An 18,465-nucleotide genomic window follows, 5' to 3' on the forward strand; every position below is an offset into this window, starting at 1 on the left:
TGGTGATGTAGACACTAGATAGTCTACTAGTGGACACTATTTCTTTTTGGGCCGTTCATGTATTTCATGGCTAAGCAAGATACAATCTACAATGGCTACCTCGTCCTGTGAGGCTGAGTACATAGCAACCTTCACGGCAACAGTGGAATGTGTATGGTTGCGTAGATTGTTTGGCTGATCTACATTTACCATTGGAGGGTCCTATACCCTTTCTTTGTGATAGTCAGAATGCTATTGTAGTGTCATGACATCATGTGTTTCGTGCTTGCATGAAACATATTGAGGTGCATTACCATTATGTTAGAGAGATGCTATACAGGAGAGATTAGCTTGATGTATGTTACTACCAGGAAATGTTGCAGACAGTTTCACCAAGGAACCTCGTGAGAAGTTTAAGGCTTTTCGTAGGTTCTTAAACTTACCATCCTTTGGTGATTGATTATTCTTATACTTTACTACATTTGCTTTGTGGGAGGTGTTAGAATTTGCCAAATCTATGGGCAGTACTATTGTTTTAGTCTTTAGTTTTTTTTTGGTTCTCAATGAACACAACTGAAGTTATAAGTTGTATCACCACTCTTAGAGTTAGAGTTAAGAGTCAATTAACTCTAGTTGAGTTAGAGCTAGGTCTATCTTAGGCCTATATTGTACCTTTCATTCCCATTTTTTAAGTTCAACAAGTACACTCTACTCTTTGCTTCAGTACACTCTCATTGTCTCTCTTTTCTCTCCTCCATAGCTGGCTGCCATTTTCCAATACTAGCAGTTGTCGCCTTTCCTAGAGCTGTATCTTGATGTTGAGAAGTCTGTACTAGTGGTTAGCAGATACATGGCATATCTTGACAAAAAGCATTGGGAAGCAGTGAAGGTTATCATGAGATACCTTAAGGGTACAAAGGATTTGTGTATTTGCTTTGGCAAGCAGAAGTTTTCTGTTGTCGGTTTTACGGATGTAGATTATGCTGGCCATCTTGACTGCATGAAGTCTACTTCAGGATATGTGTTTATGTTCACAAGAGGAGGAGTCTCTTGGATATCTAGGTTGCAAAAGTGTGTTGCACTGTCTACTACAGAGGCAGAATATGTGGCCTACCACAAAGGCATGCAAAGAAGCTTAATGACTTTCACGTTTGGTGGCAAAGCTTGGGATTACAGGTGAAGTGTCACTTTATCAGGGGTGCATTTGATGGCAAAGGCATTTAACTTGTCAAGATACATACAAATGATAATCCTGTAGACCTTCTTGCAAAGGGTCTTCCAGCGGAGCTATTTGCTCATTGTCGCCAGATGATAGGGGTTGGATAGTATGTGTGTCTTTTAGCTTTGTACATACATAGACTTAGGTGATTTTTTCCTCTACCTTCAGGCACGTTACCTTTAAGTTGGAGGTTGTTGGGAATAAAGGCTCACCGTGCTGCTTGCTTGGTTGCGTCGACTTGACTGCTGAGTCGACTACTCGCTCAGCTTGCAACTGTACAACTCAATACCTATTCAATGCACCTTGAGAAGCGTGTACTCTTGAGTTGCCTTTTGTTGGCTCTAATACTAGTTTGTTGAGAAGGTTGTACGTGAGCTGAGCGCAAAAGTGCAGAGAGTTGAGAGTAGTAGAGTGAGAGTGAGTACTGGTGTTTGGTACAAAGACTTTTGTACCACATTTTAGGTTTTGAATATATATAAAGTATAAAAGTGAAAGGGTGCGTTCGCACTCGAACACGGTAAAAGGCATGATGAGTCTTTATTCCCAACACTTGAGTTGGTTCTAGCCACCCAATAGTCTGCATTTCTACTCCAACCGTTGTCCACTTGTGAGCAGTTATGTTTTGCACTTGGAGGTTACTTTGGGACTGTCGTGCACTGTATTTTGTTGCCAAGGAGACCACCCTGCTATCATTTACTGACATCAATCTGATTTGGATATGTTTCACACATTGTTTTGCGTTTTGAGTTGCTGATCTACCTATTGTGTTTTAGGATTTGTTTGAGGTAGGACACACTCTTGGGGTTGTCATCGGTGTCTTTGACTCCTCTTTCAACTGACCTCATCCATGGTCCACCCAAGACACGAAGGTTTGAGGTCCACCGTATCATACCAACATAGTTTGATTCTTTCGTTTACTCTTAATCTTGAGTTTCTTGTTCTAGCATATTCACAATGTTCTTGTCATACACATTGAGTTTCTTGTTCTAGCATTTCTTTACACATTGAGTTTCTTGTTCTAGCATATTCACAATGTTCTTGTCATACACATTGAGTTTCTTGTTCTAGCATTTCTTTACATATTATCAAAGCTAGGTACACTTAGTGATAGCTAAGGCTTGATTTGAAAGCTTGACATTGAAGACGAGTAATAATGCAAATAGGGAAGGTGGGTTATCCACTGTCACCAAAGTAGTCTTGTAATGAGGATGGGAAATTTTATTGCTTTGCTTAGCATTTGATTAAAAGTTAATCAAATGTGCTAATGTAACTTGCACATGTGAGATATAAGTCAAAGTGTGGGACCTAGGACCTCGAGATATTAGTTGTTGCCAAAGGCAAAAGCTGTAATAAGTTATGCTTGACAAGTACTAGGTGGTATCCATTGTTAGATTTTGGCATATACCAATTTATTGGCCACTAATGTCCATTAGGGACTAGGCATTAATTAATTAATTAATGCTGGTCTAAGAGTCAATAACTGCTCAAGGATACTTGGAAGACAAATTGGTCTAGCCAATTTAATCATTGGCTAGTGAAACTAATGTTTTGAGCATTAGAATAATTATTAGATTAGTTTTTAGAATTAATATTAAAAAATTAATTTAATAATCTAGATAATGCTGAAAAATGATATTAGAAGGCTATCACTTGGCAAAACTTGCCCATGCAAGTGGAAAAAACGATTTTAAGGGCTAATGGACTTTATTCTAGCCATTGTGAGAAAGGAGGAGGCTATTAGAGAGCAAGGAGAGATTGCTGATGTGATTTGTAGCTATTAGGGATCAGTTTTGCAACAAGTGATAACAATTTGGAGCCCTTGAGGAGAAGATGACAACAACCCAAGGTCCTTTTGGTGCAGGTGACAGCATGTTGGAGGGGGCAACAATCTTTTTGGCGGTCCCAAGTTGTAGGTGATAGGTTTTATGGCTGTTGAGCAGGGCAGCAACAATTTTTCAGTGTTTCTCACAATTAAACTTTGAAATTTCTCTCTCTACAGCATTCTCTCTCATTCACTAGCCATTTCTTAAGTTATCTTAGCATTTTTTGGCAGTTTGAGCCATTAGAGGAAGAGATTTCAGTCAGTGTCTACAATAGATACTCATTTACAGCAGAAATTAGTGTTTGACAGCCACCTTGGGATGCGTCCTTAGAATTGAGGGCCTTGGATTTGAATTCCAGCTATTGAGATTGAGGAATTTCAGGGAGATTCAAGAGGCCACTAGCTAGCCAATATCAGATTTGGGGCTGAATTGCTCTTTCAAGGAGCAAGGTGAAGGCTAACCCTTGAGCAAAACAAGGGGCAAATTGGTTTGGAGGGTTTCTGATTAGTTTTGATGACAGTAAGAGACGCTTGGATTACTGGAGGAGATTAGAGGATCTCAGTTTTACTCTCTCCATTTGCAATATAAGATAAAGAAATACTGTAAGGGGCGCCAATTTTGGGGCCAACAAGGTGTTCAATGTCGAAGGTCAAAGGGGAAAAGTGTGCATTTTCAGTTTATGTGAAATTTATGCGCACTGCAATTAGTGCTAAATCGGATTATTTACCACCCTATCCTAGGAGGAAGGCTTGTTAAAATGGTTAAAAGAGATTCTCTTCAAGGTCATGGGTGGTGTACAAGGTGACTTTAAAATTACCCAACTACAAAAAGCAATGATGTTGACACTCATGTTTTAAGTTGGGGGCTTGGGGTGTGCTAACTTCTTGGAAATCCTTTAGGCATTGGCCTCACAATGAGGTGCTTCCTTCCTCTTACTTTGCTCAAAGTGACGATTTGCTTTAAATGGTTGAAGCCCCACTAAGTACTAATCAAGAAAGTATTTCTTATGGTCAAAGTTTCTCTTGCAATCAACATTTTATTTCTCCTTTTGGGGCACATAATGGCCTTTCCAATGAGAACTCAAGAGCTAACTCCTTTGGTGCTATGCCTATTTCCATGGAGGCTTAGAGAAATGGACAATCATCCATTGAAACACGAAATTATCTCAACCTTCCAAGTCATCCTACCAAGAATTTGTGTGCTATGACTATTAAAAAACATGTTGAAATTATCAGGTGGAGAGTAGAGAGATGCCGTCAAGGTGGGCTCATCTCCGGTTACACTATACATTGATCCTTTCTCTTTGGTACAACATCCAAATGATCATATCTTTACCTTGGATATATATTGTGCTACAATTCGAACCAATTAAAGTCAGTCAAAGGTAAATAAGTTACATTTTTTATCTTGTCTACTTTGAATGAGGTTCAAGCTATGGGCAACAAGTATTCATGATAACCTTGACTGGTGTTAGTATGTGAACATCAATAGAGGCGAGCTAAAAGAAAAAGGTAGGTAATACCTCTTGTTCAGTTCCAAATTTTGGAGATGTTTCTTTCGGTAGATGCTGAAATCATTAGGTGAAGAGTACAAACATATTGTCACGAGTTGGGCTCATCTCCACTTATACTATACATTGATCCTTTCTCTTTGGTATAACATCGAAATGATTGCATCTTTACCTTGGATATGTATTGTAGTACAATTTCAAACCAATCAAAATCGGTCAAAGGTAAAGAAGTTACATTTTTTAGTTCATCTTTGTCTACTTTGAATAAGGTTCAAGCTAGGGGCAACAAGTATTCATGATATTCTTGACCGATATTAGTATGTGAACATCAATAGAGGCGACTTAAGGAGAAAAAGGTTAGGTAATGCCTCTTGTTTAGTTGCAAATTTTGGAGATGTTTCTTTCGGTACATCACTGTAAGCTCACATTTTCTCCATTGCAATTGCATCTTACACTTAAATTCCAGACACCTCGCATTGAAATCCCACCCATTCCACCATGTCAGTCGTTGCACATATGTCCGTGCATCAGCCGTTAGCCACTATTCATCACATTAGGGGGACCATAATCCTTAGATACCCATTTGTTAGAACCCTATGTCTTTGTGCAAATTCACCCCTTGTAAACCAAGGAGTGTCAAGGTCTTCCTTCTTCATCCACAAGGTCCCTTTGCATGGTGGATTGTTGTCTTGGCGATTCTTGCCTAGCATTGGAGTCATCTCTTGAGGTATATCACTTGTTCAATATTGGAGCCCTCTCCCAAGATCGAGTATGGACATGTTTCAAGTGTCCTAATGGGTGATTATCATTTAGCTCTTTAGGTTCTATGTCTAATTTCATCATTAAACTATATCACTTCATCTTGAGTTCTTGGCACCACTCAAAGAATGACATGAGACTCCTTCAACATTGATACCCATGGTTGAGAGGGGGTTTTCCCCTTTGTTTGGTATCTTCAGGTTTTGTTGATGTTCTCTCAACTGCAACATTGGCATCCCTTTCTTGTTGTACCTACCCTCCTTTGCATTGCATGATCATCATAAACTTTGTAAAAATACGTTTGGGCGAGCGATCAATTTCCTCGTGAAGGATGCTGTCCAAGTAGCTCCTTGCTAGTTGAGCATTCCCAAGTGCATTGTGTAGCATCCCTCCTCTCATTGAGTAGAGCACCCTCTCATTGTGTAGCATCTTCTCCACTATTCTTCATTGACACCATCGCAGATGACGCTGTACATGCTCTTTGTTTTGTGATTGGGAGCCATCCATGTCTTTCCCCCAATTGGCATTGTTTCACTGAAACAAGAAAAAAAAGGTTTCACGTGGATTGCCTTTGTAGGTCTTGGTAGACCATTGGGCAGTGGACGGAGCACCCTTTTTTTGATGCCTTCACCTCTTGGGGTGGGAAGATAACCATCACCTTTGTGGCAGATTCTTGCACAATTGATGTGCACCCATTTACTGATGCCTTGGATATTTAGGGGTGGGACGTCTTGGGTTAAAATGGGGTGAGTTAGTTGGCAATTCCTCTTTATCTGTGGCTCCTACAACCCCTTTGCTCTAGCTGCTGAAATCATCATCTCCAATCATTGCCATTGACATCCTTAAGCTGCGCTTCCATCAGGAGGGACCGTGTAGGTGTTTATTGGCTGCGTTTTGCCCCAAATGCTATTGTCATTAGTTTTAACATCATCATGACCTCTTTTTTAATGTATTTTTGATGTTCCAACTGGCGCTTGATTGCTCGTCACTTAGCTTGCTCCCATGAGAGTCATCGGCTGCTAGATAGCTCTGCCTTGCCCTTGAGCATTATTTACACATTCATTCATTATTGAACACTTCATTCATCCGATTAACTATTTTTGAGTTTTGCATTTTTGCATTAGTGTTTGAGTTCATGTTCTAATACTACATTTTACTAGAGTGAACTAGATAGTGATCTTTTAGGGCTTCTGTAAATCCTTGACACTCAGTTCTTCATTGTGCGCATTTGATTTGTCATAGTTGTTTAACAAACAGTTGAAAAATGTTTTTCCTTGGTGCAATTGAAAACCCCACTAGTAACTACCTTTCATATAGTAACTACCTTTCATATATGCTGTTGTAAGTGACGACACTCCTTTATAGCAATAATGTTGAATGGTCTTATTGACTGCAGGAAGGGAGACTGCGGATTTTCAAACATGATCGATCGAATAAGGCTTTTGGGTTGACTAAAACCTTTGAGGATCATGTTTTTGATGCTGGCTAAACTTTTGTCAATTGTTTGAGCTCAGTTTATGATTTGTTGCCTCTCTGTGCTGAAAGCTGCCATGTAAGAGGAGGCAAACCAATGTCTCTTGCAAAGAGTGTTGAGTATGGAGGCAGTTCCATACATGTGTTTTGAGAGGAAACACACAAAATGTGACTGGGAAGGTGCATCTGACTTCTCTCCAAGTGATCTTGCTTATGAGTCTCTCTCATATGCTGTACATGGCTGCACTGTGTTGATGTTCCATAGTCCTTCATGCTTGATGTTAGCAAGTTCTATACCTCGAGGTTCTAGTGATTGTGCTCTTCGAAGCCGACTGTTTTCCTTGAAGGAGGAACTTTGCTCAAATGTAAATATTGTTGGATTGTCCAGATACCAAGTTTTATATTCGTTGTTATCTTTGTAAGACATCAAAAGTGAATCTTTGAAATAATTCAAGGAGCAGTGGTTTTCGTTGATTTTTTTCATTAGTGTGAATATTTCTTAGGGCCCCTAAACAATGAAAGTAACTTTGTGATGGATGGCTTGGATTTAGCCATTTCCTCATTGTTGAGCTCCATAAAGAAGAATCTCTTGAGTAAAGTCGAAGCAGATGGCTGCTTAGTGTTTAAAATTTGAAACACTATCAAACCCTTTTTTTTTTTGTGGGGGGAGGGTAGCTGCATGGATATTGATCGTGTTGCAAAGGATTTCGAAGATGAATTTAGTGATCCTTATTCTAGGTTTGCTGAACTCAAATAGTAATGGGTAGTCTTACATTGCGCAGGGATAATTTACATGTCATGTCGGCTTCTACCTAGAGATTTCGATGAACCCAGAGTCCGAAGTTCTTTATTAGTAAGTAGAAAATGCTTAGACCACATACGATTGAGCAACCTCCCTTGCTATGATCCTTGGTAGTCATGTCATGGAATCCATGTAAGGTTGTGGCTGTGGTCCCTGAAAGTGAAACGAAATTGGCTATCCCAACTCACTTGAGTCGAGGAATTGAACGCTTTTTGATCCCAACCATATAATAGGAAAATATTGGTGAGAGGACATACATCTAGGAGTTAAGATTTTCCATCAAACTTGAAATTTTATTTGTACCATAAGTTAATTGGGTTCTCTGTTTGCTTGTGGATAAAGCTCTGGACTTTATGCTTTGCAACCTTTATTGCATGATCTACAAATCAATCTTTTAGTTGTCATTGTCATCTTCCCCATGATTGCTCAACACAAGGATTACTACAGGCATTGCAAAAAAAGGGGGGGCGGGGTGGGGGGGCGGGTTTGCTTTAGAAACAAAATGCAAGGTTCATATTGCTCAGGTGTGTTGTGTTGTGTTGTGTTGCTGGAACAGCCACACTAGATCTGTAATTTTCTTTTTGGTGTTTTGAGCACTACAACTAATGGCAATGCAGATTGAATGCAGTCAATTTCATAAACTAAAATATTTTGGTTCATTTTTGTTAAATATAGATGATGTGGGCATTTTAGAGTAAATGCATAGTTGCATTATTGCCAACAAATATTTGGATTTGCAGACTTCCAAGTTTCCCTCTTCTTTTGTTTCTTTAAAGTGATCAGGGGAACAACAATATTTGCTTCGCAAGGTTCTCACTCATGGAGTGTTGCAACTGTGAAGGGTGAAAGCATAGGAAAGTGTTTTGATTATAGACTTACAAGTATGAAGTACAATATTTGTGTGTGGAGTTATTGACGATGCTGTAACGCTCATTCAAAATGGTATCGATGTGCAATTTCCTTACAATCTATCTTTAGTTTGGAAGATGAACGTCACTGTAAGATATCTGGACTCCTCCATTTTTAGGTTTGGAACGACATTAGGCCCAAGTCTAAGGCCTAAAGGGGACAACTTTCAGAAAAAGCTGACTTGAGATGCAATGATTCAGATGTCTCGAAGCTTTTGTCTGCTGTTATGTGTGACATAAACGAAGCTGTTAGCTGTTATCCATTGCCTCCCCCAGACCCACCAACGGCGCTGATCAACCTGGCTGGGCGTCAAACAGACGGCGGCGATCAACCTGGCCTCACGTCACAAAACAGTCGCTGGCCTGTTTTGTCGCATGGCTGTTTATTGTTTTTTTGTAAAATCAAACAATGCATTTTTAATTATGTAGCTAGTGTTTGCAAGGTTTAGTCTTTATGTATTCTTTGTAAGATTGACGTTTGGGCATTTCCTATTATTCAATTAAAAAAAAAAGTTCTTAGAATACAATAACAATCAAAGTGGCTCAGTTGAGTATGTTGATGGTGTAATTCAGAAGTACCCTTCATCTCAATTCATAGAAAATATGTACTTTTGAGCTTTATAGCCATCTCGTGACTTGCCCTCACCATCGCCCCGATCAAAGCTCAAGATGAGGATATTCAATCACTTGGATAGCAAGTGATTGAACTTTAACTCGGTCAGCCCCGGGCTAAAATGTGTTTTGAGAGAGAGAGAGAGAGAGAGAGAGAGAGAGAGAGAGAGAGAGAGAGAATTACGTTTTACGAAAAAAAAAATTAAGTTTGAGTGGATCTTCAATATTGACAAACGTAGACCTATATGATTGTGTTACATTGTAGATCCAAGTGCTTGGATAAACTTATCCTTCAAGCCACAATGTCATGCCTTATGGTTTAATATGATTTTATATTCTTTCACACTTGAGATAAAAAACAATAAACATTTCTACAAAACACTTCTAAATTGTAATGCCTCGTTAATCCTTGAATCTGCTAAATTTGGAAAAAGTATGTACATTTCTGATGTTAATCTCACACAACCATTATCAATGCCACATTCTCCTTAAGTTTTTAAACTACTTTTCTCTTTGTCATCATCCACATTTTCCTTCGTCTTTATACTTGTTTTTCCACTTGTAGCAATCTTTTTTATGTGTCCCTTGTTACGAGAGTAACATTTTACATCCTTTTTGCTACGTGACTTGCTTCTTGATTTACCTCTCATGAGATTTCCCATTGGCATTTGATCTTCCTCTCACCATAAGTACATTGGACCTCTTTGACCTTTCATTGTTGTTTCTATTCACCTCCTCAACGAGCAAGTTGCTCTTAACCCTTTTCCAACAATAAGATCAACACAATAATCAAGAGGGTGGTGATGACATTTTGAGGCATGTTCAACCATAACTTAGATAAAGAGACACATGAAACTTGAAGACAAGGGGATACATGTAAATATTCTCAAGATAGGGTTGCTTAAACATGACACTTATGTCAACGCTAGCCTGCTCCATAAAAATGATTGGACGAAGTATATTACCCTCATAAAAGCACATGAAGGGTTTGAGGAGCTTCTTGATGATGAAGCTTTGAACTACTTTTGGTGCATGGGAGATGAGGTATACATTGATATTGTCAAAGAGGAGTTGTTAGGAAAGGATATATTTGTTGATAATGCATTAGTCAATATGTATGCTTAGTGCAATACATCTAGGAAGAATATATTTTGGATGTAGCTTCACAGATTACATTAATCAAAAGATATACCCTACTTAGAAACATGAAATTGTTCAGACTCATTTGATAGACAGGGATTAGTTACATCTAGTCATAAGCACCATTGTAGTTCATGCATAAAATACTTTACAAAGAGTTACAACCATCAACTAGGCAAACCTATATTATATGTGTTTTGAAAAGGATGTGCTTTAGCTATGAAAAATATACCATGTGAGCATGAATGAGAACTTTTCCCAATTGAGTACCCAATGCAATCACTCTTTCTCAAGAAATGGAAACATATATACATATGTACATATGCATTGACTGAGGGTTGAACAAGCTCATAGTGCAGAAGGAGATTTGACAATTGATCTAGTAACATTATAGGACACCATTAAGGAGATCCTGGTGAAGTGATTCATGTTCATGTGCGTTCCATGCATACTCTCAAACAATTTTTATTGAAGATGCAACAACAAGTTTACCTTTATGTTTCATGGAATTTTAGTGCTTGTAACTCCAATTGCTTCTCAATTATTAATATGTCCAAAGGAGTTTGTTTCCCAAATAAGAGAGAATTTGTGTTAATGAAAACCTCATAGAATAAATACAATGAAAAAATGATGCAATAAGATCCTATATAGGAATTCAAAAAAGTTCTATATGTAGAAGGAAATTCAATACAAGGTTTGAGTAGGAATTGAGTTTGTGATCTAAAATGCTAAAATATCCCAAGTATTTGGAAAAGCATATTTCCTTCTCCTCATAAGCTCTTAGTCACCCTATACTCTCTCCTCCTTGGAGGAGTGTGAACTATCTTGGTCGAGATTTATGAAAGAGTTTCTTCGATGGAAACATTCAAAAAGTCTATAACATAGTTGCATCTCACTTTTTAGATGAACCAATAAATAATATTGTAGATTGCATGAGGTGTCCTTGTTGTAACCCACCACTTGCATGTGCATACACACACTTAAGGAAGTTGGCATATCTATTACAATTGAACCTTTACATTTCAAATTGGAAAGTCTGTCTTTAATTCATTTTACAAATATATTCCAAACCTTGAGATGGTTATTTGTAGCTTAACATGTATATATTATCCTTAAAATGGCCTACAAATTTCAAGTTTGAACTTCATTCCATTGTTTTTTTGTTTATTAAATATTCATAATATAGCTACTTCTTTTTTATAACATTTTGTGTAAGCATGCCCGTGTGATTTACATCACCTTGTTCTTAAATGTTCTAGGTGGTAGGTGGGACCAAATGTAGTGCCACTACATGTTCTCCAGTGTTTTTCTTGAGCATTTCACAAGTATTGTGCTGTACCCAAACCAATTTCTTGTAGTGAGACTCCTACATTACATGTGTGAAAGCAAGCATGGTGTATTGCTATACTAAAGCTCTCCTCTAGTCTCTTCTAGTAGGTTGATTGAAAAGGTTAAATAATGTCGTCTACCAGTTATGTGGTCCCTTGATAGCTAATATCCTATTTGTAGCAATGTTATGGTTATCTTTTAATATCAATCTCATTCTTTGTCCATGCGAAATATTTCTCTCATGAATCTCACACATTTGAGAGTCCCTTTTCCATCCCATGGTTCCTTTTGTAATAGGATTGATTTATTAAGTTGCCAAGTCCTCTTGTATAGGTGAGGCAAGGAATATCAAGTGTCTTACAATCTGTCTTCAGTTTGGAATATGAAAAATCATTGCAAGATACAACTTAGGGTCCATTGTGAATCTCTTCAACATACAAAACGTCTTTATTTTTGCTTGGTGTTTGTAACAATCGAACTCACACAAGGTCCTCAAAAACTTTATAATCTTCCACATCATGTGTGAAGTAAAGCATCCTTCATGATCATTCCGCGAGGACTCATGATGCACAAATAATACACACATATACATAGAAGAGATTGTAGAGATAACCTTTTGTCCAACCTCGTTGAAAAGACTCATGATGTTATACAACTCCTCATTACTTCAAGTTCCTTGAACCTCCCTCACATGCCATCTTCAATTCTTCAAATTCACAATGCTTGAAAGGATTAGTCCACGGACAAAACTAGTTTAACTGCTAAATCCCAATGCATTCTATAACATGACTCCCCATTTAATTCTTCATCATCTTAAAAGTAATGATTATTACAATAATGTTTAGCATAGTAATTTTCTACCAAGGTAAGTCATCTCAAAATTTAGGAAACCACATTGTACATGTAGTGCTAAGACAAATTATTAAAATATGGTACCTTGATACAAACAATTGCCACACCATATGTAATGAAGTAATTGCTTGGTGTTTTAAAGTAGGAACTAACAATTTGGTCGAACATGAGGACTCACACGCATCACATAAGGGGTTGTCTCACAACAAAATGGAAGGCTCATGTTGCCGAAGTGCTTCATACTACTTAAGCAACTACATTAGACCTATGTTTATCTTTTTGGAGGTTAATAGATATGCACCACACAAGAGAAGTGGAACCTAGTGTTTGAACTCATGCAATCAAAATACTTAGCCAACACTCAAACCACTAGGCTATGACCCCATTGACTATATTTATCTTTTTAGTGTTTAAGCACTATGACTAATGCCCATATACACTTAATATCCTCAATGCCATAAATAAACCCGTTTAGCTTATTTTTGTCAAATATACATGACGTGGCCATTTTGAGTAGTTGCACAATTATTTGGAAATTTTAAGATCTCAAAAATCAGTTTCACTTTTTTTTTCTTAAGTGATGGGAGAAATTCAAAATTAGCTTCATGAGATTTTCATTTGAGGTCTAGCATCTTCAAGGTGAAAACATAGGGAAGTGTATTGATTCTACATTTTTATGATTATGACCTACAATATTTCTATATGGAGTTGTGAAGGGTGCCATTCCCTATATGAGACTTTTGCTACTTTGTAACATTCTACTTGACACTGTAGAATTATTAGTGATGTCATTCCCTTATGAGATTTTGGTTACTTTGTAACATTTTGGACTACACTTTTCTTGGTTGATGGTGCTATGGTGTGGCAATTGTTTGTATCAAGGTACCATATTTTAATAATTTGTCTTAGCACTACATGTACAATGCGGTTTCCTAAATTTTGAGATGACTTACCTTGGTAGAAAATTAGTATGCTAAACATTATTGTAATAATCATTACTTTTAAGATGATGAAGAATTAAATGGGGAGTCATGTTATAGAATGCATTGGGATTTAGCAGATTAACTAGTTTTGTCCGTGGACTAATCCTTTCAAGCATTGTGAATTTGAAGAATTGAAGATGGCATGTGAGGGAGGTTCAAGAAACTTGAAGTAATGAGGAGCTGTATAACATCATGAGTCTTTTCAACGAGGTTGGACAAAAGGTTACCTCTACAATCTCTTCTATGTATATGTGTGTATTATTTGTGCATTATGAGTCCTCGCGGAATGATCATGAAGGATACTTTATTTCACACATGATGTGGAAGATTATAAAGTTTTTGAGGACCTTGTGTGAGTTTGATTGTTACAAACTATTTAAAATGATGCTTTGGATTTGCTAGGAAATTATATTAGTATTATTTTGATCCATTGTATATATATGCATTAAGGCCATCGTTGTCCTCTTCCTCCAAGCTCCATTCTCCTTGGCCACGTGTGAGACGAGAGAAGAGAAGAGAAGAGAAGAAGAGGAGAGGAGATGGTGGAGAGCTTCACCTCCAAGGTCCCTCACCCTCACACACTCACACTCTCTCTCACTCATACTCCCTCCCTCAAGCTCTCACAAAGAAGCAAAGAGAAGAGAAGGAGAGAAGAAGAAGAGTCCACTTTGCCACACACCAAAGAATCAGCTCTTCATTCACTTTTCAATTTTATATACAAAACCCTCAATCCCTTTTGGGCGATCATCCCCTTTTTTACATGGTCGGCCATAGCCTATGCCTTCTTTCCCATTGTTCTTCTATCTTCTTCCTAGCTTCTTTTCTACTGTCCATATACCTTTACAATTTGCAGAGGAGGGAGCCTGTCGCTCTTTTACAAAAAGTTTTAGGGGCACCTTGCGTTTAAGAATGCGCTTCTGCCTTTGACTTAGCTTGTGGTTTTTTACTTTTTTCACTTTCTTTTTGTGCTGAGGTTAACATTACCCCCCTTCTAGTTTAGTGTTAGTCCCATGGCACTGATGGGTAGTAGTTGGAATGTGGGATGGATGTGGCTAGATGGCTTTTTTGAGTTTGTATATGAGCCCTTGCAAGGGATGGTGTTGGGTGGACCGACCTTGAAATTGAAGATATTATTGGTGCGGGTCCTTCCCTAACGCTAACCTGGGGTGGATTTGTCCCTTGAATATGGTGTTGGATGGATCTCCTTATCGTTGCAGTGGGGCCGGAGTTGCAAGGACACGAGCAAAACTTAGCTTTTCCCCACCATCCCCTTCAAGTTGCCTTATCTCTTCATCTATGTCTATTCATAGTTCACCATTCGCACGTGAGGAAACCTGTATTCCTCATAAAATGAATTACATTGCACCTTGTGCTTTCCTTTGTGAGGGCCTTCAAAGGTTCTTCTTCATTCTTGAGAGAACCTTGCTAGAATATTCAATGCTTACCGTCATTCTAGAGAGAGCATCCTTCATCCTTGACAGGGCCTCCCTCATCCTTGAGAAGACCTCGTCATAGTAGGTGGAGCTCCCTCTTTTTCTGAGCTTGTTTATCCTTTGCGTTATTCCAAATGAGCTTCTTCATGCACGTTTTGACTAGGGCTGCCTTGATCTACATGTGCTGTGTTTCGTCTACATGATGACATGTCGTATAAGATGATCCCGTCTTAGACGGATTCTAGTTTCAAAGCACTTGTGGTTTGGAGTTGATGAAGGTTTGTTGATTTAAAAGGGTGGTCGTGTGAGTTGATGATGATGGGGTCCCGAGGCTATTAGTCTTGGGAAGAAGCTAATCAACCAGTTAAGGTGGTGGAGGTCGAGAGCGCATTGCATGGATGATGGGGCCTTTGACGTTGGGGGTTGGAGTCTTGTTTGTACATGAAAAGAAAAGAAGGTGCACTACTTGGGGGTGCGTCTGCTTTGCCATGTGGTGCATTGTACTTGTGCTAATGGAACTAGGAGTTGGGTCGAAAGCTTGGGTGTTGTCCCCCACTTGAGGACCTAGTTTGTGCATAAGGGAGGTGCGGTGCATGTAACTTAGGGTGACAGGTCTAACCATAGGCGAGTGTTACCTCCCTAGGTATGTCGTGCCCTTGATGTGCTCTAAGCATAGAGTGGGGAATCAAAGTGAGGCTAGGGGGTTAGGGATGGAGCCGGCCAACCGAAGCCACTGGACACACCTAACTTGAGAACTTGTAGGTGCAGTGACCATGGCCTATGTGGTGCAAACCTCTGCTTGTTGTGATTTCTTCACTTTTCATCTTTGCTTTCTTTCCCTTTTTTTTTTTTTGATAGATACGGTAGCATCCCCAGGCTGTATCCCGGTCCTTATATGATGATGCATCATGGGGTGGCCTAAGGGATTTTCTCAAAAAGGCATGGATTTACATGTAGCTCTTCAGATTAGCCTTGATGTTTAGAGGTGTGGTTGACAAGAAGGGGTGTCCACACTTGGTAAACTAGCTATCGTTCATGTCTTCAAGCACTTTCATGCAAAACGAGGGTAACAACATAGCCCTCATGATTAGTTGTGGGCCGTAGCACAACTATCTATTCCTAGATTGAGATAAAAAAAGAGTGAAGGTAGGTGGGCATCCTTGGTACTGGCAGTTGCTTTAGTAGAAACCTAGTGGTCCTAAGATAATTACAAGTTGTGATAAAAGCGGGGTCTGGACAAGATGAGAAATCCTCAAGGAAGCACGTGATTGAAGGATGGAGGTCTCCTGCCTTGAAGGTTAGGCACACTCCTCAGGATTCTCTACATTCGCATTCTTGATTTTGGGGAAGTCATACCTACCATGCTCCTCCCTACTATAGTCTACTCCGTGCCTGCGAGGGTAGGGCATGTAGATATGATCGTTCCTTTCTTCAGGGAGTGTGTTGCAGAATGCCATCCATGCATCAAGGTTCGTGTCCCAGATCCTCCTTCGCCACTTGGGTTGTGCTTCAAAGCCTTGGACCATCTTGGGGATCAGGTACACCTTGCAAGTAGTTTGGAGCTTCCCGCCTTCGTCGAGTGATCACTATGCTCCGCTCTGGGACCCATTGATTTGCCAAGTTGTTGGCCATTTGAATTATTTTGTCCAGTACTTTCACTGGTAGGACTTGGTCCATGGCCCATGGGTAGAGGAATGATAGTTCGAAGGGCTGGGTTTGGAGTTCTCCTTGCTCCCAAATGCTCACCTCTCATGGGGCCAATTGATAGGATAACAATTCTCGCATTGTGGCATGGGCTCTCTAGGAAGCTGTTGGGACTGTGGTCTAGTTCTGTGCTGCGCTTGCTCCATCAATTCCCATCTTCTTCTCCTAGTGACAATGACGCGCTCTGGTTGCCTTTTGGATCTTCTTGGGGTTCATCTTTGGTAGTGGTGGGCTAAGCTCCCAGGCTTGTTGCTCTTGTCCTAGCTCCTGATCAAAATCCGGCCCTTCCTCTAGAGGTTGCTTATGTGGGGTTTGAGCTGGGGGTGGATGCAACGGCTCGTGCTCTTCAAAGCCTAGCTCCTTCTTTAGCTCATCCATGGAGAGGCCATACTGGCGTTGTTGTTTTCTTGTTAGGTCAGTGCTGGTTGGGAGAGATTGCTCGTGCAGGCCGTACTACTTTAAGGCTCTGGTGGTCAATTCTAGCTTTCTTTTCATCCCTCTGCTTGGGTTACATGGAGGAGTGTACCCAAGAAGGCTTGTTGTTGGGGTTTTGAACTTATTTCTGTGGCTTTGGCTCTCTGGCCTCTGCTAACACCCACTCGCATTCTGCTATGGCCAAGCGCTCAGCAAGTTCTCACACTCGTTCAAAATTGTGCTCTTCCCACTTTTTGGCCCTCTCTTCCAACTCCTCCTTGCTCTTCTCCATGCTTTGAGACAGCATCATTACCACTTGTTGTTGCTCATTCCACACATCTAGCATGTGTATTTTTTCCTTGTTCCAGTGGTTCAACTGTGGCTATCCTCTAGGCTTGTTGCGCCACGGAGAGCTGCATGGAAGTTTTCGACAGCCTCCTGGATAGATCTTCATTCCTTCATGCGTGGGTATCTTGATTTCCTTCCAACCGTTGTCTTTTAGATTTCGCCCCATGACTTTTATCTCCTCTACCTCATGTTATAGTGTTTGATCTCCCTTTCCAGTCTGCCTTGCTCCTCCAACTCTAGGGCAGTCTTCTATTTCCTTTTAGTATCTTCGTTCCCTCTCCTCTGTTGCGGTCTCTAGCTCTTCTGTAGCCTCCAGGATGTTGTTCATATTCTGTTGCAGCTCTTCACCCAACTTTGCTAGTTCCTTGTTGAGCTGTTGTAGGCTTATGCAGCTCTATTTCTCCTCGGCCCACTTTGTTTCCCACTCTCCTTCTTCTCCTTTCTTGGCTTCGAGCTATTCTTTCAACTCTTGGATTTCTCGTTGATGCTTTGCTCCTTAGCGGGTTGGTTCCAACCTGAGTGCAGTTGAGGCTTCTCTTTCGATCTCCAGCTCTCGCAACTCGACTGCATCTATCACTCTCTCCTCCTCCTTGGCCTTCTCTAGCCATGGTAGGAGCTCTTTGATATAATCATCGTATGTTGTGGCAGTAAGCATTGTAGGGGATGCTATATTGTGGAGGCCTCTAGATTTTGCCTTTTGGGATCTTGCCTTGATTCATCATCGACTAGGGCTAGTCTTTTGGCTCTTGCAAAGGGGGGCCCTTGCTTCCAAATCTAGAGATATAATCATCGTACGTTGTGGCAGTAAGCATTGTAGGGGATGCTATAGTTGTGGAGGCCTCTAGATTTTGCCTCTTGGGATATTGCCCTGATTTAGCATCAACCAGGGCTAGTCTTTTGGCTCTTGCAAAGGGGGGCCCCTGCTTCCAAATCTGGAGCTATCTCCTGCATATTTGTGACCAAAAACTGCATCATGGACATTAACTTTCTTGTGTCCATGACGGCTGTAGTTTCTTGGGCGGTTGAGGTGGTCAGAGCATGGGACGTGAAGATTGGAGGGGGAGGGGGTTCATTGGGGCCTTACCCTTGCCCGTTACTATTGGGATTGCTTCAATTTTTGAGGCCTTGGCACTGTTGCTCGACTCTCCTTCCCCTCGAGGGACTCATGGTGGTTGGT

The 18,465-nt window shown here is 40.1% G+C and overlaps 1 protein-coding gene across 4 annotated transcripts in view; it reads left to right on the forward strand.

Annotated features, from left to right (window-relative positions):
* Positions 1-7,235, forward strand: part of LOC148035704 (uncharacterized) — a 50,840-nt gene extending 43,605 nt beyond the window's left edge. For all 4 annotated transcript variants that reach the window (XM_087677712.1, XM_087677709.1, XM_087677710.1 and 1 more), the window contains one exon: positions 6,687-7,235. In XM_087677712.1, the coding sequence (XP_087533838.1) occupies positions 6,687-6,688 (2 nt within the window). In that variant the 3' untranslated portion in view covers positions 6,689-7,235. The remainder of the gene's footprint in view (positions 1-6,686) is intronic.
* The last annotated feature ends 11,230 nt before the right edge of the window (positions 7,236-18,465 follow it).

The sequence above is a fragment of the Lygodium microphyllum genome, chromosome 5 (genome assembly GCF_053477565.2).
Source record: "Lygodium microphyllum isolate KBCC chromosome 5, Lygodium_microphyllum_v1.1.10, whole genome shotgun sequence".
In the NCBI taxonomy this organism is placed as follows: domain Eukaryota; kingdom Viridiplantae; phylum Streptophyta; class Polypodiopsida; order Schizaeales; family Lygodiaceae; genus Lygodium; species Lygodium microphyllum.